Source organism: Simochromis diagramma, unplaced genomic scaffold (genome assembly GCF_900408965.1).
Source record: "Simochromis diagramma unplaced genomic scaffold, fSimDia1.1 OVJJ01000361.1, whole genome shotgun sequence".
NCBI lineage: Eukaryota > Metazoa > Chordata > Actinopteri > Cichliformes > Cichlidae > Simochromis > Simochromis diagramma.
This window is the reverse complement of record NW_024386860.1, coordinates 3,367,974-3,391,952: the sequence shown is the minus strand read 5'-3', so window position 1 is coordinate 3,391,952 and position 23,979 is coordinate 3,367,974. Positions and strand designations below refer to the sequence as shown.

The window sequence follows — 23,979 nt, the reverse complement described above, 5'->3', positions numbered from 1 at the left end:
TTTTATTGGATATTTAGCATAACCTGTGTAGCACTTTTGTAAAATACAGTATAGAGATAAACTTTGACTTGACTTGCAGCAGGTGCACTTAGTAAACTAGTCCCTGAGTTTCTCTGTACCTAAAAGTGTAAAGCAGAGCTAAAGTTTTTTGTTTGTTTGTTTGTTTGTTTTTTAGACAACAACAAAAAAAACAAGTGTCTGAAAGCATTAATGAAAAATCAATATATGTAACATTTCTCACAGCTTTGCTAAAGAGTGCAAACAGATGGTGACCTTCCTCTCACTCTCCCTGCCATAAAGTAATTTATATTAGTTGGCCGAGAACACATTGCACACAATAGTTAAGGCGTGGGACTTGTAAGGCGCATGGTTGTGAAATACTGTACCTGCCCACTAACCTGTATCCTGGTTGCACAGGTAATAGTTTATACATGCAAACACAGACAGAATGAGAAAGAACAATGAACCAGTCAGACAGTGTTTTTATGTATTGAATAATGCTGCTGTCCTCCATTCTGCTCCTCCATGAAGGCGTTTGTGTGTCGGTTTCATATTTGACTGCATGTAAATATAAGCTGGCGGAAAAAAAACTAAATGCTGCACAACTAAAATAAAAATGGAAAGCATCTTCCACTTTTGCTTTCACTGTGAACCTATTAACCATATGTACATCTGATTTGTGTCTTGTTCTACTGGACGCTGTGTTCTGGCCTTTAGTTTGGATCACTTTTATTAATTTATTTTCCTCTGTTAGATAACTCCTCCACGTCCAGCGCTGAAAACACGGAGATATTGAATAACCACTGTTAACCTTGTCTGCCTCGCTCCTTTGTAGTGACCCTGCCTCTGCGTCAGTATGTGTGTGCATGAGAGAGAGAGAAAGAGCGAGCATAATTAACTGACCAATCGCAGAACCCAGAGCTTTGATGCATCACTCCATATAAACTTCAGTCTGTTATTCTTGTGAAGCTTCGGCTGTACAGCTTGTGTTCTGGTCGATCGTACAGTGTCATTATTTGTGAGTCCTCCATCAGTCCACAGTTGCTCTATCTAATTGTTAATTTTAGGTGTATATATTAATATAACATGAATATTACATAGCATATATGTTAAACGATATATAACATGAGCTACAGGGGGTAGAAATGACTGTGCATGAACACATATACGTTTGAAATGAAGAGTTGATTGACTGAAAGTCTTACTCAGAGATGAGAACATTTAAGGGTGTCTGTCTGTCGGGTTCAGCATTCATGAATTGACTTTATTATTAAAGGGGTTTTTTTTTTAAAGCATTTTATCCTTTAACTAGAAACTTAACCAGAGCAGAGAGAAGACAAGAGGTGAAGAGACAGGTGTAAAATGACATGTGACAGAAGTCCTCACTTGGTGTCAAATCAGGGACGTAGCAGCTCAATCCTACAGAAGGTCTGCTATTCTTTTAGATTTGTTAAGCAGTTGCACAGAAGTGATTATATATGAGATCAGTCCCATTAAATTTAATCATGACTGCATGTAACGATCGGTTACTGCATGATCAGGTTTACAAAATCACTTCATTGGTTGTAATTTGTGTTTAAAGTGATTTACTGTTAGTGATGTTATCTGCCCCTTTTTATAAAAGCACAGAATAAGCACGTTTTCACACTCTTGTGATCCTTTTTCTGTCGGACTAAGACAAGCTGCAAGCAATGTCTTAGTTCTGCAATCTTATCAGCAACACAGCAAAACTAATACTTCAGCTAAACTGAAACCTCTTTCAGATTAACTTAAATTAACTCTTAATCCTTAAACATGTTATTAGAAAACAGAAAAACTTCGACTAAACTAAAGGGATGTAATTTTCCTCTTAGGTCTTTGAGATGAGGGCGCTATAAAAAGGCTTTCAAGCAAACTCTTTTGTCTTTAGTAATGCAAAGGATGTTAGTTGTTTTGTTAAATCTCATGCAATTCATTTTTAAAATCACTTTCCTCTGAATCACCCTGTCATCTCTCACTCTGCTTCACACTGCCAGCCATCTGCTGGAGATTAAAACACTCCCCCAGGCTCACAATTAGGCAATCGAGGGGCTATCATTCCGCCCCAATAGGCTGACAAGGTCGGCGTCATACCAGGAGAGGATACAGAGGCGGCAGCAAGGGACATTTAATCTGACTGATGTCATAAACGTAAACTGTAGTGTGTGATTTGATGTGTATGAGCAGAAATGTACAATTAAGAAAGCACCTGTGTTAAAAAATAGCCAGATTCTCTGTAGGCGATGACGCTGTTTTATGTTTAGAGCAAAAATATACATTAAATATATTCCAGCGAATTTGCTTTCAAATTAAAAAGAAAAACTGCGACTCACCACAGGTAAAAGTGTATTTTTATCAGGCAATTCATGCAACAGATGACGTGAATTCAGTACATGTTAGAGTCGTCGAACACAAAGTGGAAGTTATAACAAACCACCCTGACATTCAGAGGTCACACTGACAGCTGGAGGTCACTGAGATTTTAGAGTCAATCCTCAGTCTGCCTCAATGTCACAAGTCTAGCAGAATCGGTTAAACTTTACGGTCATTCTCACGTTAAAATAAAAATATCAAGCAATTGAAAACATAACAGAGCTATTTAATGAATGCCGATCCATGGACACTAAGCAGTGTCCACATTTTGAAGTAAAAGTCAACTTTTTGCCTTTGAATTGATGTGGAGTTTGAAATGAAGGTAATATTGTTTAAAGTTCTGCTTAATACAATAAAATTGGGTATTTCTCAGACAAAAAATTACCTTGTACTGCTTTCACATTTAGATGCTCTCGATTGTTGTAATAATGACGGAAAACATATTTAAAAGGATTTTATTTTCCTCCTGTAACCATGTTCAATGCAAACAAACATAATTTAGAAGTTTTATTTGTTTTAAATATATTTATATTTTTAAAGATAATCTTAGATACGACCTGTGACTTTACTGAAATGACCGTCACATTCACTCTTGTCCTCCCTACAGGCAATAACTGAGTGTTATTTGACTCTGCACTCATGTCAGTGTGTGTGTGTGTGTGTGTGTGTGTGTGTGTGTGTGTGTGTGTGTGTGTGTGTGTGTGTGTGTGTGTGTGTGTACTCACAGTGGGATGAACATTACATCTATTGATCCAGCTAATGTGGGGAGGAAAGACTGCAGGCCACAGCAGCTGATCAATATACCTTTAATTACATGGGACACAGAGTGTGTGTTACTGAAAGAGTGGATGTTGGTGGTCCCCCCCCCCCAAAAAAATCAAGGGACTGCATATATATAAATGCTGTCCCACTGGGGACAGGCTCACAGACTCGCACACATTCGACAACATTTTTATTATTTTTCTACTTTTTATTAATCAGCATGCCAGTTTTGCGAAGGACCTGCTGATGGGATGCTGGGACTCCACCTGCGCATAGAGAGAATGAGTGAGTATCTTTATTTTTGTTTGTTTCATTGCTATCAAGAGTGTTTCTTTATGTAGATCATTCCTCTTCTCTTGCCTTTGCACCAACTGTATTTCCTGAAGCTAACAGAGACGCTGATCTCAAATGCCAACACGATCTCTGGCTCCCTCGCCCTCTGGGCCTCTGGTCTGTCTTTTTCTTTCTGGAGAAGGTTGTTCAAGTCAGTATTAGTTAAATTCAGCTCAACAATCTGACTGATTGTGCGATGTTTGTCACTTCCTAATTTTTTTTTTTACCTCACTGCCTCATGTTTCTTTTGTGCAACAGGTTTTTCCAGCCTGCAGGATTCTTCCTGGTTTGCCAGAAGCTGTGTGATATGTTTGATATTCGGTTGTTCTTGTGCTTTATAATGTCAACTAAATATCAGACATATTCCTACAGAGTCCGGCACTGACTTCTGACCTTGCTTCATCCCTGAAAAAAGGCCTGTGTGACGTGAGACGTTCTGCAAAATAAATATGGCACCAATGGAAATCTTTACAAGTACATGATTGCAATTCTTAAATAGCAAATTTTTAAAAATATATACGTAAATGATTAAGCTTCAGAATGATCTCTTTATACTCTGAATGACGCAAATAAAAAAAATGAGTGAATATCGGCTTCAGCTGTCTGTCCACTCTTTCTCTCAAACACACGCAGGCATGTACACAAGTACACAATTACAATCTTGTTACAAACAGCTGACACAGTAAAGACGTGCATTGTTTGTTTGTTTTTTTTTGTTTGTTTTCTCTTTAAACGAGGATCTGACTGCATGGAAACATCCTGCTTCATGAGCAAATAGGCGTTGCTGTCAGTGTTTGTCTTACCAGAGAAGAAGTCAGGTCTTTCACTTCCTCCTCTTTATTCTTCCAATCATTTATTTATTTATTTTTTACATTTCAACAATTTAAAAAAAAATTAAACAAAATATAAGGACATTAGGTAATATTCTGGTTCCCCATCTGCTCTCCTGGAGATTTTCTTTTCCCATTTTTTTCTGGTAGGAATGCAAAATGCGAAATTTTATTTTATTTAATGTCTGACTATTAAGTATCTTTTCCCATAAAATAGAATAGAATAGCCTTTATTGTCGTTGTACATAGTATTATCATGCAATTTGACTTCAACAAAGAGTCCACCCACTGCATTCCTCAAAGGACATTTTATTATGTAATATCTTATATGAATAGGCTGGAAGGAATGTGTCAAATGCAAAACTGGTGGAGCCGGTAGGAAAGATGGTTATCTCCTATTTTCATTCTTTCTTTTTTAATTTCTTTTTATATTTTGCAGGTTTTCAATTAGATAATGGACGTGCTCCCTATGAACGAATCATACCGTACTTTGTGATTATTGCTCCCTTCAATTTTTTTAAAGGTAAACTTAACAAACTGACAAACACAATAAAGCAGAGCCCTCGCCCATAACGACCAGCAGAAAAGTTGTTGTATGATAAGTCTATGATGAGACAGTGCACAAAAATTCCAGTCCACTGGGATCAACTGTCACCAATCCCTCAATAAAGTCATGTAAGCTAAATGTCAGTTTTTCCAGTGTGAGAATTCCCATTAACTCAGCATAGCAGTACTTTGCTGTGGGTGCATTCCTGGGACAGGTTTAATAAAATGATTTTCTCTATGACAAACAGAGCTAACACCTGTGTTTACTTTTATTTAAGTACGTGTAAGTGTATTACAATGGATTACATTGACTCTAATTGTTTGATTTTCTAAACAAAACTTTTCTGACATCAAGACAGATTGGTTCTTATATAGCTCTAACACTCACTCACACACGTACACTGTTCCTATGCTTCAAATCAAATATGACTAGCCAATGGCCGATCAGATGAACGAGGGTTAAAAAAAAATCGCAGTGTGTGTGTGTGTGCGCGCGCATGTGTGTGCGTGTGTGTGCGCGCGTGTGTGTGTGTGTGTGTGTGTGTGTGTGTGTGCGTGTGTGTGTGTGTGCGTGTGTGTGTGTGTGTGTGTGAGCTTATGCTATCACAGGATTCAAGGTGGCTTCTTCAAACACAACCCACAACAAAGAAGAAAAAACATAATGAGCTCAAATTTAATCAGGCGGCCTTCAGATATTGTTAGATGTTGCGTCGTCTCTTGTGTTCCTAAAATAAACCCCACAATGACGCACGCCACACACGAAGAGACTTTTATAAGAAAAATTAGATAAAGTTCACTGAATCATTTGAAATCCTATTTGGACTAATGTTGTTCCCATGATGATTCATTAATTAAAGGACATGAAATTGAATAAAGCAAGTGACATGCTTCAGTGACTTTTAAAATTAGTCATTTGTAAGCAAAAGACAATCAGCCAAGATCTCTGTTTGAAGGCTAAAATATAATATCAGTCCTTAACTATAAAGAAACAAACCTGTCCTTTCATATTACTTCTTTAGCAGCGGGGTCAAAGGTTTATGTTTTTGCTCATGCACACGTATGTAGCTGCTCGTATGTTAGACAATAGGCCAGAGCCTGGTTGTCCTATATAGGGTGTCATCAGCACGATCTACAGATAGGGTCAAATGGCACCCCGTGAAACAAATGTTATCTGAAAGAGTGCACACTGTATACTCTGGGGCACTGTCTGCAAAGCAGTGCAAGGGGGAATGACAAACACTGCAACAAATGTGCTTGTTGTGTGTGCATATAATGTGTGTGTGGTGTATATGTGCGCGTAAACATCTGCTGGTAATTAATGAGTGGGAGGTTTGTGGACACATGGCAACAAAGAAAGTAGAAAGTGAGTGTGTTCTGATAAAAAAAAAAAGGGGGGGGGGGGGGGGGGGAACGTGCTGCTGCAGTATAAATAGAGAGAGACCAGGAGGAGAGAGTGCATCAGTTCAGGAGGGGCACTGAGGAGGAGACGGAGGAAGAAGCAAGAAGAGGGTGGATGACAGAAGGAGGACGCGCAGAGGAGACCTGAGAGACAATACAGCAGCAGAACATTTTTATACACAGTGCTGGAAACTTCAACCCGAGTGAGAGCATCAACCTGAGTACTGAGTTGATGAACCTGAGTCAGACTGATGTGTTCATGGTGTTTCTTTAACCTTTGTACTTCTTCTATTTTCAGAAATGGCAAACACAGCAAGTATGCTCCTGGCTCTACTGTCTTTCCTGAGTGCCACTGTTCCATGCTTTTCTGTGTACAGCAGTGGCGAATGCTTCTTCAACACTAAAGGTATCATATATCCTACATATGTAATTAGACACTTCTTTTTTTCTTTTTTCTTTTTTTTGGTGCTCATACCTAATGTTTTCTGAATGTCTCCATCCACTTAGTCTGTGTGCTGTGGTTGCTCATCAGATGCACATTTTATAACAGGATTGGTTCAAAAGCTTCAGATGCATACTAATGTAATAAGCTACAAAGTATGAAGAGGTTGCAGTTTTCTTTACACAAACATTCAGAGCATCTATACCTGAGAGAAGGTAATTCAGTGAAGTGCAGGAGGGAAAAAGCTGCATTTAAAGTGGTTTTATAGCATTTTTTTTGTTCTTGTGTAGTTAACTTCTAAAACTGCAAAAAAAAAGAAGTATTTAGCCATTTTTTAAAATATAATTTAATGCTGTGATGAACATTTTTAATATATGTACTTATTCTCGTAAATTTTGAATGTAACGGCATGGAATGAGTTTTATTTAATCTTCATCTTCTCTTTCTCATGTTTGTCATTTTTAAGGGACCTGTGAACACATGGGACAGATGTACGGGATAGGAGAAAGCTGGATCACCAGTGACTGCTACCAGTGTGTTTGCATGGAGCCTTTTGGAGTGGGATGCTGTGACCAGTGAGTTTCCTTACACACACACACACACACACACACACACACACACACACACACACACACACACACACACACACACACACACCAACAAGCACAGACTGTATTTTGATGTGGCTAAACATAACTAAACACTAATCTTTCCTGCAGTGGATCTCAGCCTGTGGACTATCCAGATTGGTGCGAGGTCATCCGTAAGCCAGATTCTTGCACCAGCGTTGCAGTGATGAAAGTCAATCACAAACTGCCGTGCCTCTGGGGACAAGGCCGTCTCAGGACAGCTGCAGGGCAGCCGTGGAAATCTGACAACGATCCCTTATTTTGAATTCAGCAAATAAAACCAAAGATAACAATAGATAAAATGTGATATTTATTAAGAATAACTAAATAAATTATTGGTTTTAGTTTATCATAAATTAGTCAATTTTACACAAAAAAGCAATTACCTCCATATCTGTTTGCCGTATTATATTAATAATTATATTTGTCATTTTAATATTTTGACGTTTGTTATTGAACTGTCACTTTAAATGTGTTACATGTGTCTGGTTCACCTTTTAAGATCAAATAAAATCTACAATATATCTGATTTATGGCTTTTTCAAATTTGTTACTGTGTCAATATTTTATATAAATATATTTCTTTGTTATTTTTCTAACACTTAACTGTAACCATAGTGTTTATAAACTGCACAATGGCTTCTCTAGCTTTCTAACTGGTATTTAGAGCATCTGTACCTGAAACGAAAAAGTCGGCAACTGAAGAGAGGTCAGTGTTTTGAAAATATAAAGGATCGCAATGGTTATTTCCACACTTATTCCAGCATTTTATATTTAATTTATTTATTGATTCAAATTCCTCATTTTCTAAGGTACGGTTGTGGTGTAGAAACAGCTAATGGGAGTCATTATATTTGTGCTTCTATGATCACTGTGGGTCAAGACGAGACACTCTCTGTATATATGCACAGCTAATTTTTTATTTCTTTTATTCTAAATTTTTATCAGATAGTGTTTAAAGTTTTCGAGAGTGAAACGCAGTTTTCGAACTTTTATTTTGAAAGCGCGGCGCATAGTTATGACGACACAGTGGCGAGGGTGAAGCGGTCCGGCGAGTTAATAGTTGTTCTTAACTGTTTGCTCAAAACATTGCTTTATTTCTGAGTTGCGGCTAGTTTTGATATATGCCAAAGCAACAGAGGGCAGTATAATGTGGATACTGACGCCCCAGCAGCAGCCTACAGGTAACATTTCGTGTCATGACGGCGTTTTATAGAAGCTTTATTTATGACGCTGCAGGCCGGGCAAAGTTAGCACCTTGATGATGGAGTTAGCAGCTATCTGAGAAACACTAGATTAAAGCATTTATAGCATGGTTCACACAGGAGGCATCTGTCTGGTTAGCAGCCCGTTAGGCTGCATGTTTGCTGTGCTGTCATGTGTTTATACTCTGTGTTAATTTAATGTTGCTAAACAGGTTAATGTGTTATCTAAGTATCAACATATGATGCTTTGGTTCTAAATGAGCTTATGGGAAGTTGAAATTAATGGTAGCAACTATAAACAATAGGTCAAATGATCTGAATTTAAATGTTTCCAGCAGTCAAAGTCAAAAACTCAAACCTTTTTTCTAATTAATGACCTGAATGTGTAATTAATAAGATTTATGTATGGATTGATTTACAGTAGGAGCACAACTTCTTACACCACAGGTAACCTGTAGGTAGAAGAGGATTTGATCGCTGCTTTGTCAGTCATGTGCTCTATCACATGACCCTCAGTTATTTATACAAAACCCCCCCCCCAAAAAACAAAAAAAACCCAGGTTTGTTCAGGGAATTTTGATTTTACCCAGAAAACACATATCAAAGATATAAAGAATGTGAATCATTTTGCGATAACGTTTTGTTTGTTACAAGATAAAATGTAAAATTTTCTTTAAAAATTCCTGGATGCAAAACTTCAAAAGGGGATAACTTTTAAGTTGAAGAAAAGATAAGAAAATCACTAACCTGCCGTCTGTCACTCACAGCTGAGGCCTGCTATCTCCTCTCGGGTAAAGCGTACGTGGTGGGCCGAAAGAATTGTGACATTCTTCTTCCGAGTGACCAGTCTATCAGCAGGGCTCACGCTCACCTAAGTGCTACAGAGCAGGTGAGACAAGGCAGGGAAAGGATCAGGTGGTATGAACAGAGAACAAACAGTTCTGTAGTGTTTATATACAGTTTATACACACTCAGTGGTAACTTTATTAGGTACACAAGTGAAATCTGTTGCAATCAAATACAGCTGTGCTGTCCTGTGCTTTAAATGTTCATTTTGTACTCCCTTTTACTCATTGTTTGAGGTGTATGTAACAACACAAACCCTGCTACTGCTATGACAACAAGCTTTAATCTTTAAATCTTGCATGCTTTTATTTGATCAAGGCTAGACTAATGTAGATGCTGGTCTTAATGTTTTCCATTGCAGTTTTGCAGCTGTTTCAAAATGCTGCAGCTTGCATTTCAACTGGGAAGAACACACTATCAGTTATTTTTCTGATAGATTTTAAGATTTAATTACTTGTTTTTAAATACTTAAGTGAACACCCTCCTTCACATCATGCTTTTAGAGGCATTTAACGAAGCCCAAATCCAGGGGTTCAAATGTTTCTCAGAGTTTACCCCGTCGTGTCAGATCTGCTGCTTTACCAGCCTGTTTTAAATCTATCCTTAGGGCCTATTCCTAAACTTTAATCCAGCTTGTGCTGAGACATGTTTATTATATGTAATGTTAAGGAAGCAAAGACATTTTAGTGACTTTTTTGTCTTTTTCCTGGTTTACCAGAGCATCAGTAAAAATCCTCTTGGTATTCCTTGAAGCACCAGTGAAATATTTGCCTGCATGATGACACTTTGGTACAGAAGGTGGTGCTGCTGCGCTACTCCTACATAACTAGGCCTGAATGTAGTAAATCATGCCACCACTCAGCTGTAATTGTTGTGCAGTCTAAGAAATTCTCCATTTGGTTTTTACCAAAAGCTATGCAAGCTGTGCTGAGTGATGCACTTGCAAAATAAAACACATATGATGTCATTTTAATTGCAATTTTAAAAAACTGCTACATGCTCACACATTGTTTTGTTCTTCTGAGACTCGCGTGGAGCTCCCACAGTATTTATCAGCTGCCAAATATGGATTGTTTGGCTTGCCGGATCTGTGTGGTTTCTTGTTGCTTGCCTTAAGAAGCTTCTGAATTTGTTTCTTTCTCTTTCTGTTTACTTGATGCCTTTTATTGATACATTCATAAACCTGCTGGACTATAAAACATAAAATTAAATTTTATCTAAAATGATAAAAATGTCTATTAAAGCTTGACTTTCATTACAGTTTAACTTCTGTGCCATTTTATCTCCCTTGGATGTCACCGTGACCTCCCAAAAAGGGTTTTATTCATAATTCAAGAATGCATTAATTATTTCACATTAATATCTAATCAGCAAAGTGATGGAGTCTGGCTCATAGTCAACACATTTGGTCAGATGATGAACGCTGATAGCAATACATGTGATGATTGCTCTCGTGTATTCTGCTTTTTAGACGCTGACTCTGAAAGACACCTCCAAGTATGGTACATTTGTCAACAACCAACAGATTACAACACCGGTGAACCTGAAATCAGGGGATTTAGTGACTTTTGGGGTTTTTCAAAGCAAATTCAGGTATGCAGAAGAGATATGGTTATATTTCTTGAATTTTTACACAATGTCTTGATGCATGCTTGATCATCCAGGTAAGTAAATCCCAAAAGGTTGATTCTGTTCTGGGCGTAGCGTTTTCAGTGGGAGAAATGTTTCATGGTCATGAGAATTTGCATATTAATGATCAAGGAACTGACCTCCCAGCCCATTATTCATTCAGTGGTGCTAGTTTCAGTCATTGTGCAATGTACTGTTTATAAGGTTGGGGAACCTGCAGTCAGCTGAGACTGAAGAGGTCAATTGGATGAGTGATGAAACGTTTCCCCCACTGAAAACGCTACATCCAGATGAACAGAATCAACTTTTTGAGAACTTTTACAAAAGCTAATTCTAAAAGGATTGTTTTATCTGCGCATGCATACAAAAAATAACAAGCTCAGTTTCAACTTTGGTTAGCTATACTATTATGAGAGCTGTTTTGTCATATTATTTATTATTTGTACTTGTTTGGTGCTGTTCTTACTGTCTTGGCGCAACAGTGACCTCGTTATTTTCTCTTGGATTAATAAAACGTTCTGATTGTGGTTGGTTGTATCTCAATCACCGTGTCCTCTTTGTGTTAGTGTGGTTCATCTGCAGCCAGTCGTGTGTTCATCGTGTTTGGACAACAATGGCCAAGCGTCGCTCTCTCAGGCCGTGCTAGCTTTGGGTGGAAAGCTGGTCAGCAGCTGGTCTCAGGACTGCACCCACCTGGTTATGTCTTCTGTTAAAGTTACCATTAAGGTCAGGACCCGACTTTGTACCATCGTTAGCTCCTGTGACATGTTTGTTCGTTACTTTTTTGTTTTTGTTTTTTTCTTAATTAGACCATTTCTGCTCTGCTGTGCTGCTGTCCCATCGTGAAGCCAGAGTTCTTCTCAGAGCTCAGCAGAGCTGTTCAGCAGAAGTTACCGCCTCCTAAAGCTGAGAGGTACAGTACAAACCATTCCCATGGATACACGGTAACTCTGAAGCTGAGCTCAACGCCGTCTTCTCTCTGTGTTTTTTAAGCTTCATTCCTGAGATCGATGAGCCCAGCTTGAATAAAGACGATGTTAATCTTGGAGCGGTTCCACTTCGCAAACAGCTTTTCAGTGGACGGACCTTTATTTTCCTCAGCGCCAAACAGGTTAGTCACCTTTTTTTGATCTAATCACAATATACACTCACCTGCCACTTTATTAGATACACTTATTCAACTACTCTTTAACAAAAACATCTAATCAGACAATAACATTGCAGCAGCTCACTGCATTTAGGCACCAGAATTTGGTGTAAATAACAAGAAAGCATGGATCCATCCATCCTAATATTTAACAAAGACATTAGCGCATACTTCAGTACTTCTTGTGTGGCATTTATGGTTAAGTCCCATTGTGATAAATCGTATATGGATAAATAAATAAAAACACCTGATTGTGCAGATGAGGTGAGTTCTGGTGCACCGCAGGGCATTTTCACATTATGAAACCTCATCAGGGACATAAACTTATCTCTGCTGTTTGGCCTTTTCTCTTATGTGAGATGAATGAGGTTAAAGACCTAATGGATTCATCTTTTTATCCTTTTTGCATGTTTTTCTTTTGACGTGCACACTCTGCTAACTGTAATGTGATATTTTTGTTAACTTTATACAACCTACATTGCATCCATGCTTTGCATAGCTAACTTTTTGGCTTCAAATTATCATTAGAATGTAAATAAATATGACACCGTCCATATTTAGATTGTCTGCTTATCTGCTTTGCTGTGCAGCAGGGATGAAATCTCACAGGAAACTGAAGGCATGCGCGCACAATGAAAGCAGAAAACAGTGCTTTTGTTTTCTCTGTAGCTCTGGGTAACTTTCCCCAGGTAGCTGAAGTGCTGGATGCTGGAACAATTGAAATAACTATGGAAACTTCACCAGGCAAAAAGAGCTTTTGTCTGAGGAGGCAAAGGAAGTGAAGGTGAAATTCAAAGGAGCCAAAAGCAATCTCTGGGCAGATATTCACTCAAGAGTTTGGCATGAGGGGCATCCTTGTTAAACTGATGTTTCTATGTTTATCTGTAGTTTATTTGTGTATGTGTGTTAATATGCGGCTCTTCTGTGCTGTTTCCAGCTGAAGCGCCTTCGTGTGGCAGTGAGTTTTGGAGGTGGCAGGAGTCAGCTGCTGGAGGAGGGCAGCCTGCCTCGTGACCTGCTGGAGTCTCCGCAGAGCTGTGTGGTCGATTTTACAACAGGTGCCTCCCAAACTCTGCTGTCTCCCTCCGCAACAGAGTGGGCAAACTCTGTGAAGAGCATCGTTGAAAGGTTCACACTCCCTTTGTTCTGCAGGGTGTTGATCATTTGTTTGTGTTGACTGAATTATTTCTGAATCTTTCTCCTTTTAACACTGGCACAGAAAAGGCCTTCGAGTCATCACAGAGTCTGAAATCGGTCTGGCTGCCATCTATGCTTCCTGTGAAAAATACTGCAATCCCTCAAGCTCAGACTCAGGTGGCTGACCAAACAAAAAAAACACACACAAGAGTTTCTATATTTATTTGTTTTCTTATACGTTTCCTTGAATTGCTTTGTTTCTTTTTTGTGTCTTAGACTCTGTACCAAAAGTGACACCCAGAATCCCAAGCGCCTCGCTGTCACAGAGCGTAGCTGTGGATGAGACCGTGTTACCTGCAGCATCGCAGAACATCACGGCGTATGCAGCGAACACAGAGACATCACAGAGGTTCAGACAAGCACTTACAGACACCATGATGTCCCCGTCAAAAACATTGCCTTAGTCGTCTTCTTCATCTGAGGTGTTTCAGTTCACTTTTTTGCGTTTTCAGGATGCGGGTTTCTGAGGTCACCGGGGTGACGTCGGTAGGGGAGACGCCTGAGAAGAAGCCGCACCAGTATGCCAGTCAGCTCCGTGTAATCAGCCTCGTGGCTCAGAAAACGACCACTCAGTGTATTGTGGATGAAACAATGAGCTCGTCGCTCACCACTGCAGCAAACGCAGAATCACAGAAGAAGAAGTCTGAATCCAAGCTAGCAGGTAGCTGCATGAGTGAATCAGAAATACAGCGATTGATAGTTTTCTTACATTGTCTGAGCTTAACAGAGGACTAATCCAGCACCCGTGCTGGATTTTTACTCCTCGGCCATAAAAAATGCAGGTATAGGGTTTTGTTGTGGGTGCCGTGAATACGATAACTCGAGAACAACACGATATAGGATTTTGAAATTACTAAAAATCTCAGACGAGTTTAAAACATGGCGCCCTTGACCTCAAGGTCAGTCATCTACCTTGTCAACAGCTATGCATGTTCCAGCCTAATACCTGTTCTGCTAATATCTTTATTTTTAAAAATGAGTGTTTTTCTGTTTCAGGTGAAGACAGTTTTGACATCAGACCACAGCCATCAACTCCTAAGACTAACAGTGGCACCAAGACTTTCCCTCCGAAGAAGTCTCCTCAGAAACCAAAAATCTCTTCACAAGCTTCTCCACAGAAACAGTCGACTCTGACCACTTTCTTTCAGCCAGCCAGCAAGAAAAGGTAAATCTGTGTTTAGGATTGAAAAAGAAAACCCACAGCAGGAAATCACACTGTTTAGATTTTTTTTTTTAAGTTTTGAAGACAAATGTGTGACTGTTTTCTCTCATGGGACCTCAAATTATGACACTTCAGATCTTTGCAAACTAATCTCTGTTATACTGAAATAAAGAGGAAGTAGTACCACATGAAATGAATATTTTTCATATATATATATATATTAAAGAAAAAAACATTATCTATTTCTGCCCATCTCTCTCTATTTTATCCTCTCATCCAGGCATTTGGAGGACGAGCCCTCGGCTGTCACGTCAGAGCCAAAGCGACCTGCACTAGCATCATCCGTCACTGCTCGGGCACCACACACCCCGGCCATGTCTGAAGAAATCCCCCCACTTACACACAGAGGCCCTGCTACTGTGTCCCAGACTCCACTCGGGTCAGCAGCTGATTTGTTCGCAGGACTGTCAGAGGCTCGGTCAGAGGCTCGCTCAGAGGAACCACAGAGTAGAAAGAGGAAGGAGATGGAAGATGTGATACAGATGGAGGAACTGGAGTCCATTATGTCTGAAGATATGGACTGCTTTGATGAGCAACCCTCAATTAATCAAGGCCAGCAAGCAAAACCTGAGCACAGTTCAGCTAAACAGAAACAAGTTTTAAATACTGCGGAGTCTTCGAGCAAGAGGCAACGGGTCCACCTAGAGAAAAATGGGATAACCAATCAAAGGCCACAGGCAGGTTTGGAGAAAGAATCGAGTTTGCAGAAGAACAGCCAGCGATCTGAACAGCACGCTGTCCGTATTAAGACAGAGCCAGCTGACCCAGCTGACTGCACAACAGCTAATCGTGGGTTGAGTAAACTAGAAGAAATGTCATCAGCCAGTACGAGTAAAGATGTGATTCCTTTTGAAGAAGATGATGTGTCCTTCATTGAGGTGAGGAAAGATGATTTACTGTCTGTAATTCAGTCTGCAGACAACTGAAGCTGAAACTACATCAGTATACCCAACTATAACCCAGCTATGTTTGAGAATGATTATTTCTCAGTTTCCACCTTCTTTTTTTAGGATTTAGAACTACTCAATGCAGATATTCCTCAGCCTAAAGAAGAGATTAAAAGCCCTCTGAAACCAGTTGTGATCAAACAGGAAGTCCAAGTGAGTTGTTCTCTTTTCCTCCTGAAGACCAAGCTCAGTTTTCTTGCTCATTTCTAGTAGAAGAAATATTTTAAGCTTTATATATGTGACTATATTAACAGTCTGTGTATTTAATGAATCTCAAAGACCCATCAGGTAGGGGTGGGGTAAAAAAAACAACCTGATACGATGTAGTATCGTGATATTTAGCGTGGTGATATTGTATCGATGCAGGGCCAACAAATATCGAGGCTTGAAACTGAAAAATGCCCAACACTTAGCTGGACAATAATAATTCAGAGCTAACTAGTGGTCCAGTCACATGAGTAAAAATCAGACAGCAGATTGATATGGCGGGTTTTAGTGACAGTGATGCTGAAGTGAGATAACTTTATCTTATTGAATAAACCAGATATTGATAAAGTTGAACTTTTAGGAAATAATTTGCTGTTGAAAAGAGGTGATAAATCATAAAAATATCTTATTGCAATACTCGGTATATTACAGCATTTTAGAAATCGCATTGGAGCATGCATGGCCTTTATTTGAAGCTGTCTGTCATCCAGGCGTTGGTAGTTTAGCCTAAGCTTTTCAGGGTTCATACTGCATATAGCCTGAGCACTGTGTTTCTGTTTTAGCTGCTGTTTGATACCATATAAATGTCTTAGAAAGAAGCCTGCCTGACAGAAGTGCGTTGTTGCAGGAGTCAAAGATCGATGAAGACCTTCCTAAGAAGCTGCTGTTGGTGGAGTTTAAATCTCTCACCGTGGCAGCTCCTCCCAAAGCCAAGCAAAATCAGATGCAGGGCAATGGCCACATAAAGAACTTCAAATGTTTCCGCAAGGTCAGCCGGTGATGACTCACTCACACACACACACACACACACACACACACACACACACACACACACACACACACACACACACACACACACACACACACACACACACACACACAGCAGAGGCTCATTTCAAATGTAAAATAAGTCATTAAATAAATTATTCAGTTAATTCAGTTTTCCATCCAACAATACGTGTCACCCCCTGGGTAAGTTAAAAAAAACAACAACTCACATTTCAAGATATGAAGTGAAAGTTTAAAAATAAAATATTTTTAATTGTTTTAAGTATTTTTGCATAATCAGTTAATCTTTTTTTTATAAAATTTTCTTTATTTTTAAAGATATGTTTTTCTGAGTTTATCAGATGTTCTAATTTGACTTTAAGACCCGACAAAGACCACGTCTGTGTTTTTGTTTTTTTGTTTTTGTCTGTGACGCAGAGTCGTGTGCCGGGCTCGGAGGGCTTTCATCACATCATTGGAGGATCTGATCTGCTGGTTCACAACCGGGGCAAGAACTCTGATCTGGATGAATGGCTGAAAGATGCAGCTGAGGTGCTGTCGCCCCTCTTATTTGTTTATTATTTGATTTATGACTTTGAATTGAATGAATTTTTGTCTGTCTCAGGAGGAGCAACAGAGCAGGAGGGACGAGACCATAGGAGATGATCTCTTTAGGTGAGAAATGGGATCTAATAATCTGTAACGAGACCACATGAAGTAACCTTGTTATTCCTTTACAGTGTCCTTAAAACACATCTATGCCTTCTGTGCCACGGTTCAGCTTTGACAATTTTATTTTGGCCGCTTCTTCGGTTTGTCATACAGATTTAATATATTGTTAGCTTTGCTTGTTTTTTGTGACCTGATGTCTGACAACAAAAGGGACAGGCCAGCTCACCAGGGTTCTCAAACTTTGGACCTGATCTAAGAGAAACCCGTGTAAAACTCGGAACAAGTCAAACACTAATGTGTTGACTTTTTTTTTTTTTGCCTGTCCCGTTTGGTTCTTTTGCCATCAGAATTGTTGTCTAAAGGCAAAGAAAGATGCCCAACGGATTTACTTTACCAAATGGACCATCCCAGCCTTGCTGTATTGGTCTATTTGATTCACCTTTTATTGTTTATTTTATTTTCATTTGCTGAACACGGGACAGACTTGACTGGGGAAAAGAAAGGGGAGAAAGAGAGAGGGAAAGAAAAAGAGCAGGGAAGAGGGACGGTGATAAAGGGCAAAAAGCAAAAACCAACAAAACAAACAGACAAAAAATATATATATCAATCACCTGGATCACCTGTTGAGAAAGAAAAAAGAGAAAACAAGCAAAGAAAAAGAGAGCAATATAATAAACAACATCATCGCGATGATCTATGTGAATATAACAGTAAATATTAAATATTATTGTGCAGCACGTAACATCGACAGCACACAGTGTGCTTTGAGGTAGGAGCCAAAAAGGGTGTAGTTTGTGTGTGTGAGCACCCGTGTGTACACCTGTGAGCGTGAGCGCGCTTGTATTTAAAAGGTTCCTTCATGTAATGATCTGCTAGAGGGTGTGGGGAGCCACAGCCCCGTCCTCCTGGGCATGAAGCAGGTATGGAGGAGATCAAGGCTCCAGACATCCAGAGGCCCTCAGAGCACAAGAGACCAAGGAAGACCAACAGAGGGGCAACCGTGCCACTATCCCGGAAAGAGCTGAGGAGAGTCCCAGATGAGGGGTCACTCAGCAGCTGTGGAGCAGAAGCCAGGGGGGGTTTGCAGTGACGTGCCCGTGAGCTCCGCCGGCAGCCAGCTGTGCCAGAGTGACCGAGCCCCAGGCCAAGAGGCCGAGGGCACCCCACCCCCGAAGGGGCCCGAGCGAGCCCCAGGCTCCAGGCCCCGACAAGCAGCCACCTAGCCACCCACTCGAACCGGTGCTTAAAGAATGGAGAACACACACTTTGTCCAAAAACCTCTCATGTTTAGCTGTTTTTTTTGTAAAAAGATAACCATGTTAGCCTTTTCTGCAACTAGAGGGCATATATGGTATCACTCTTGGCTGGAAGCATGTTTAGCTGTTTCCCTCTTTTTCTTTGGTTATTTTAGCCTTTTTGGACAGGGTGAAGGGAGTATCTGCCATCAAACAAGAAGACAGCCGCATGTAACTACGACGGTGTTTGCTAGTTCACCTTACGTGCATTAATGTAATAACGTGGTTAGCCTACTCAACATAAATTACACACGAACAACATTAAGCTACTCACGCAGAGAAGAACGGCTGCTGCTGCCGTCATCATCCGTCATCATTTCTGCTACACTGGCAGGGCTAGGGGCCAGGACTCTCCTCTTCGGGTTCTTGGGGGATGTTGCTAACTCCGGGTCCGATAACAGGCAACCCACCCGCAGTAGATGTGCTCGGTGTGAGGTCTCGCAGCAAGCTGTCAAATACGGCGCATTTCTCGGCTTTAAAAAAAACCCTGCTATGCGTCGCCAGGTGTTTCATCAGATTCGAGGTGTTACCTCCTTTGCACAGTATCACAGTATCAGCTTAAAGCACTTGTTGCAGGCTGCTGAGTTTGCATCTTTTGCTGTGAAGTACAGCCAGACTTTTGACCGCTTCGCCTTGGGCATTTTTAATCTGTAGCTCTGCTCTAAAAGAACGTACGTACCTGGGCCCGCCTATTATCCTTGGAAAGGTAAAATGATTGGCTAGAATTCAAAGTGTATGACATCTCAGGGGGAAAAAAGCACCGAAATGTGCACTGCTTTACGGTCTGGTTACTACCATTTATGTCAGAACCGGTGCCATGATGGCACCGGATACCGGTACCCATCCCTACAGCCACCAGGAGTGAGCCGGTGTGTACCTGGACGCCCATCCCCAGGGCCGTGCAGATCGTAGTAGTTTAAAGGGGTGGGGGGGATGCCTCACATCCTTCACAATGTTATTTGCCTTACTCCATCCATGGTCCCTATAAATGCTTTCTAAGCTTGGTAATGCAATTCCCAACAGCTTACTAGCTCGTGCTGCTGTCTTGCCTCAGAAGCATTTTCAAACCAACAAATGATACAGCAAGTAAACACAATTTCAGTAAAGGCACAAGAAAACATGTGATGCATTTTAAAATCTGCTTAGAAAGACAAAAGTTTCCTTGAAAACTATGTTCTTTGTTGTGTCTTACTATCCACGAGGAGTCCTGTTTCAGTCTATAGTCAAGCACAACTCAACTCCAGGGAGCTACTCATGTGCATGTTTGTGACCAAACTGGTGGTCCAAATGATGCCAGGAGGATGCCTGGATGTTGCTTTTTAGAGGTTTTCTTGTTGTTGCCTCTCCTGTGCACCTCTTGTTACTTTAATGTGCACCAAAGCAGGTGAAATGGATTCACACTGGATAATACTTCCTACAAAAAGCTCCAAATCCTTTCCCAGTAATTGTTGACCCCGTTGTCATTCAAGTGAAACCTTCACATCTCTGTCTCTCATAGAAGAGCTGTTTGCTCTCATCCATGACAGCCTGGGAGGTAAAAATACTCCAAAGGTTCTACGAAGCCTCAGCTGCTACACTCAGGAGCACAGGACATAATTAGCCGAGAATTATGGATACGGGGCTTCAGCAGCTCCAGCTTAACCAGTCAGAACCTAGAGATTGTTTCGTCACCACCGTTGCCTGGGTAACGGGTGATGTAAGCCGGCGCTGGCGTGTTTTCTTTGACTAAGCAGAAAAGAGACCGTCTGAGATTGATTTTGTGTGTGTGTGTGTCAAGGCTGAGTTGTTTGATCACTGAGTCATGCTCAGTCAGTCATGCATAGTCAGGGAACAGACTCTGCTGCTAAGAAAACAGTCCAGTACTTTTTTTTTTTTTTCCAACGTCTAAACCAAGTTTCCAGACGTGGTTTATTGGGAGCTTGTTTGCTTTGAGCTGTTCAAACATTGTCCCCGTTTTACAGGGCTAATTTGGGCTGTTTTTTATTGTTTGTTCAAAATGCCTCTTAGGACATTGAGGAGTGATGCATGAGGAATGTTAAAAGCCCGTACTGAGATTGTCCTTTTTGTGTGTGTGTCTTTAGGTACAACCCCACCAAACTAAGCAAGAGAAGATGAAATGCCTTCATTTCAACATCCTCCAGAGGGGATTCATTTCAGAGGTACAGGAAGTATCAGCCCTGTGTGGAAGGACTCTAACTTCATGTATCTCTTTATGTTTGTATTTCATTTGTAAGTCATTGTTTTGGTTGCTGTTCCTGTTCTGTTTTTTGTTTTTTTTTAGCTCATCTAATTAAGCCACTGACAGAGGAAATGTAACCAAAAAAATAGTCGCATGTTCAGAGTTTTTTTTTCCAGTTTTTATTTGTCAATAATAAAAAACATGGCATACAAAACATTAAAAATGCTTCAGTTGTACAAGAGAGCTTCAAAACTCTACATGCTGAAAGCAGCTTTTCCTTCACTTTGAAGTTTAAGACCCAATGTGTTCCCTGGTTTTAGCAGAACTACAGTAGAAACTCCAGAGGGATTCAAGTGTTACCGTTTCTTAAGCGATCTCTAGACAGCCGACCTCGCAGGCACTTTACCAGATATGAGACTGTTCAGATAAAGAGTCCTCGTGCCAAGCATTTGTTGGCCTTTCTGTGCAGATAACTAAATCCTACCTGCCCCCACATAATCACAGATAGTGTGGCTTATAAGTTAAGGGTTAATTTGGCATTCAGCATGAATTGTGCAATAACAGAAGTTTTTTTTTTTTTTTGTAGTGGGCTACAGTGTGGCAAAAGTAGTCAGGAGACTGCCTTCAAACACAATTTGAAATAATAAGGTTACATAGCTTAAGTTTTTGATTCCTAAGTTACCTTTTGAAATCTGTACAAGTCTGAACAGAAAATATAAATAATCTTGTTGCTTTAGAAGCTATGATCAGGTGTGTCTTACCTTGATGTAACAGCCTCATATTTTTCTCTTTAAGTAAAGACAGTAATCTCCATTTTTGAGTCATTCAGCCCCCTGTGTCGTCCTTAAATTCACTCTTCTCGCATCTGTCCTCGTAGCTTTACTGTCTGTTAGCTCAGCAGCTGCTGCTAGGCAAAAGTTCATGCCTGCATGCATATATTTAATATTTATATCAAAACAGTAGTCCAAGTACATGAAAATAGTTCAAGGGTATAACTCAGGTGGAACACAAGTATCAACATTTTCACTAGTTAACTGTTATATGAGTGTCAAAACAGTACTGCTTTAAGCTATTCTGTTAGTGGAAAAAGTAATATGACTACGTTACATCTTATTTAGTAATGCATTGCCCCCGACACTGACTTATTTTGTACTGAAGGGGGGCACATCACATCACAGTAAAGAAAGCATGAGCTGTGCGTGAGCGGCAAAAAAAAATTATTCATGCACATTATTCAGACAGGGATTAAATTAAAAACAGGAATTAAAAATTGATTGCTATGGTCACTTTTTAATAACCTTTCTCTTATTTGGCACTTAACAAAACAGTCATGGCTGTTTACTGTGATAGTGTAATGAAATGGGCAGACATGAGGTGCAATCAAAAAGTTCTAGGACTGCGCTTGTAAAAATCAAAATGCTTGCTTGACTTAAATTTGGTCTATATCCCCCTTCAAGGTTAACTTCCTGTGCACCGCTGGGCTGCTGTCAGTTTGACGTTATTTTTAGGTCGCTTTGTAGCGGTGTCAATTTTGTTAATAAATAATTTTTAGTAGTTTTTGTAAATAATCTTCTTCTTTCTAACAAAAACTTGGGGTTCGGGTTTGCATGGCTCGGGTCTCACTCCTCACCTGATGCTCTACTTCTGAGCTTGGAAACTATGGACTCTACAGTGACATCTGCAGGATTGTACTCAGACATGAGTAAAGTTGGTTTAAACAGAGATTTTGAAGCTTCGTGAAATCACAGACTTTGGACTCTCAAGAAAATATTTAAAAACAGCGCCCTGGAGATGTGCAAGAAGAGGATCTTGAAGGAGAGATCTTTATTTTGTTGTTGTTGTTGCTTATGAGCCCACCCCAACTGGTCACGGCAGATGGCCCCCCCTCCCTGAGCCTGGTTCTGCTGGTTTCTTCCTGTTAAAAGGGAGTTTTTCCTTCCCACTGTCGCCAAAGTGCTTGCTCATAGGGGGTCATATGGTTCTTGGGTTTTTCTCTATTGTAGGGTCTACCTTACAATATAAAGCCTTGAGGTGACTTTTGTCGTAATTTGGCGCTGTATAAATTAAAATTGAAATATGTGCATCTGTTTGATTGTACCATGTGGACATGTATAAAAGTAGAGCTTTTAGCAGTATAGCTCTACATGTCAATACAATTTAGGAAAACGGCAGTGAATATTTGACCTGTTTGGTGGATCATGTTTCACACCATTAGTAAAAATCTATTAAATTAATATAATGATAGCTCAGTATTAAATCCTGATATGAGATTATGTAGTGGGCTTTTTAGCCCTTTAAAACACCATCATCAAATTGCATAAATGCAAATGGATTAAATTTTTAAATAAGAAATACTGGATGGTATAACTGTAAAAGTGTGTATTCTGCTGTTTTAAAGCTCTTTAGCTCCATATGGGTTTAGATTAGGGTAAGCTAGTGTTTATTCTGCCCAGATTTATTTTTTAAAAGTGCAGTAAGTATTGTAATTCTGGTATTTGAATAAATACATTATCAAGGCGAGACTCATTACTCTTTTAGCGAGATTTGAATTAATAATATATAATTGCCATTTATTTTCAAGGGTAAAGTTAAAGACTCATATTGGTGTTTCTTATTTTTTTTTCCTATTCAGTGAATGTTTTCTTAAATAATTCTCTGAGTAAAGATAGGAAGCGTGCATCTAAACAAAAATAAAAACGTTAGTTTTTGGCTGAGGTGTTTCACACACTGACTTTGACAAGACTTAAAAAGGAGAAAAATGTGAAACACCAGAATGAGCTTTTAATAAACCTAAGTTTTTCCATGATATTTGAGTCCAAACAGTAAAATTAGCAGTGGATGTGCAAGAATACATTCAGATCTACTTTAAATTATTTGCATAGAAAACCTTGGAGAAGCAGTATAACTGAAGCAACAGGTCAAATTTATCAGACTATAGCTCCAACTACCTGCAATAGCAGCTAAAAGCAGAAACTCCCGTAGCAGGCTCAACAATCAGGAACATTAGGACTTCTGAAGCCTCAGTCACACTAGAGTAAAAATATGATGGCAACCTCATTACAACAAGGAAAGATCTGTGGTCACTGGTGATTGGGTTTAATTATTTTTCTGTCAGCAACCAAGTGGAGGCCCAGAGGCTGAGCGTTGAACATACTAAACTTCTAGCAAGGTGGCTGCGCAGGTTGCCATGTGGTGTTTTAAGTTCTGAATTCACTAAATTACATTGACAGGTATAATAAATAATAAATACTCTGACAGGGTTCAGATTAAATAGGTGGTTCCTGGATTATTTTTCATTGAACAAACCCCAAAAACATTCCCCTCAGTTTTTTCC

At 39.8% G+C, this 23,979-nt stretch overlaps 2 protein-coding genes across 2 annotated transcripts; both read left to right on the top strand.

Moving 5' to 3' along the window:
- The first annotated feature begins 6,306 nt into the window (after positions 1-6,306).
- msmp2 (microseminoprotein, prostate associated 2) lies at positions 6,307-7,798 on the top strand. The gene is made up of 4 exons (XM_040029729.1): positions 6,307-6,463; positions 6,559-6,666; positions 7,169-7,277; positions 7,422-7,798. Exons 2-4 carry the CDS (start codon positions 6,561-6,563, stop codon positions 7,594-7,596), a joined length of 390 nt encoding a protein of 129 aa, XP_039885663.1. The 5' UTR covers positions 6,307-6,463; positions 6,559-6,560; the 3' UTR covers positions 7,597-7,798.
- A 545-nt stretch (positions 7,799-8,343) lies between these two features.
- nbn (nibrin) lies at positions 8,344-21,458 on the top strand. Its single transcript, XM_040029728.1, has 17 exons — positions 8,344-8,515; positions 9,304-9,425; positions 10,854-10,975; positions 11,578-11,737; positions 11,821-11,924; positions 12,005-12,122; positions 13,096-13,286; positions 13,378-13,472; positions 13,572-13,704; positions 13,808-14,016; positions 14,352-14,520; positions 14,798-15,455; positions 15,588-15,677; positions 16,360-16,500; positions 16,938-17,051; positions 17,125-17,174; positions 20,548-21,458. Exons 1-17 carry the CDS (start codon positions 8,482-8,484, stop codon positions 20,579-20,581), a joined length of 2,544 nt encoding a protein of 847 aa, XP_039885662.1. The 5' UTR covers positions 8,344-8,481; the 3' UTR covers positions 20,582-21,458.
- The last annotated feature ends 2,521 nt before the right edge of the window (positions 21,459-23,979 follow it).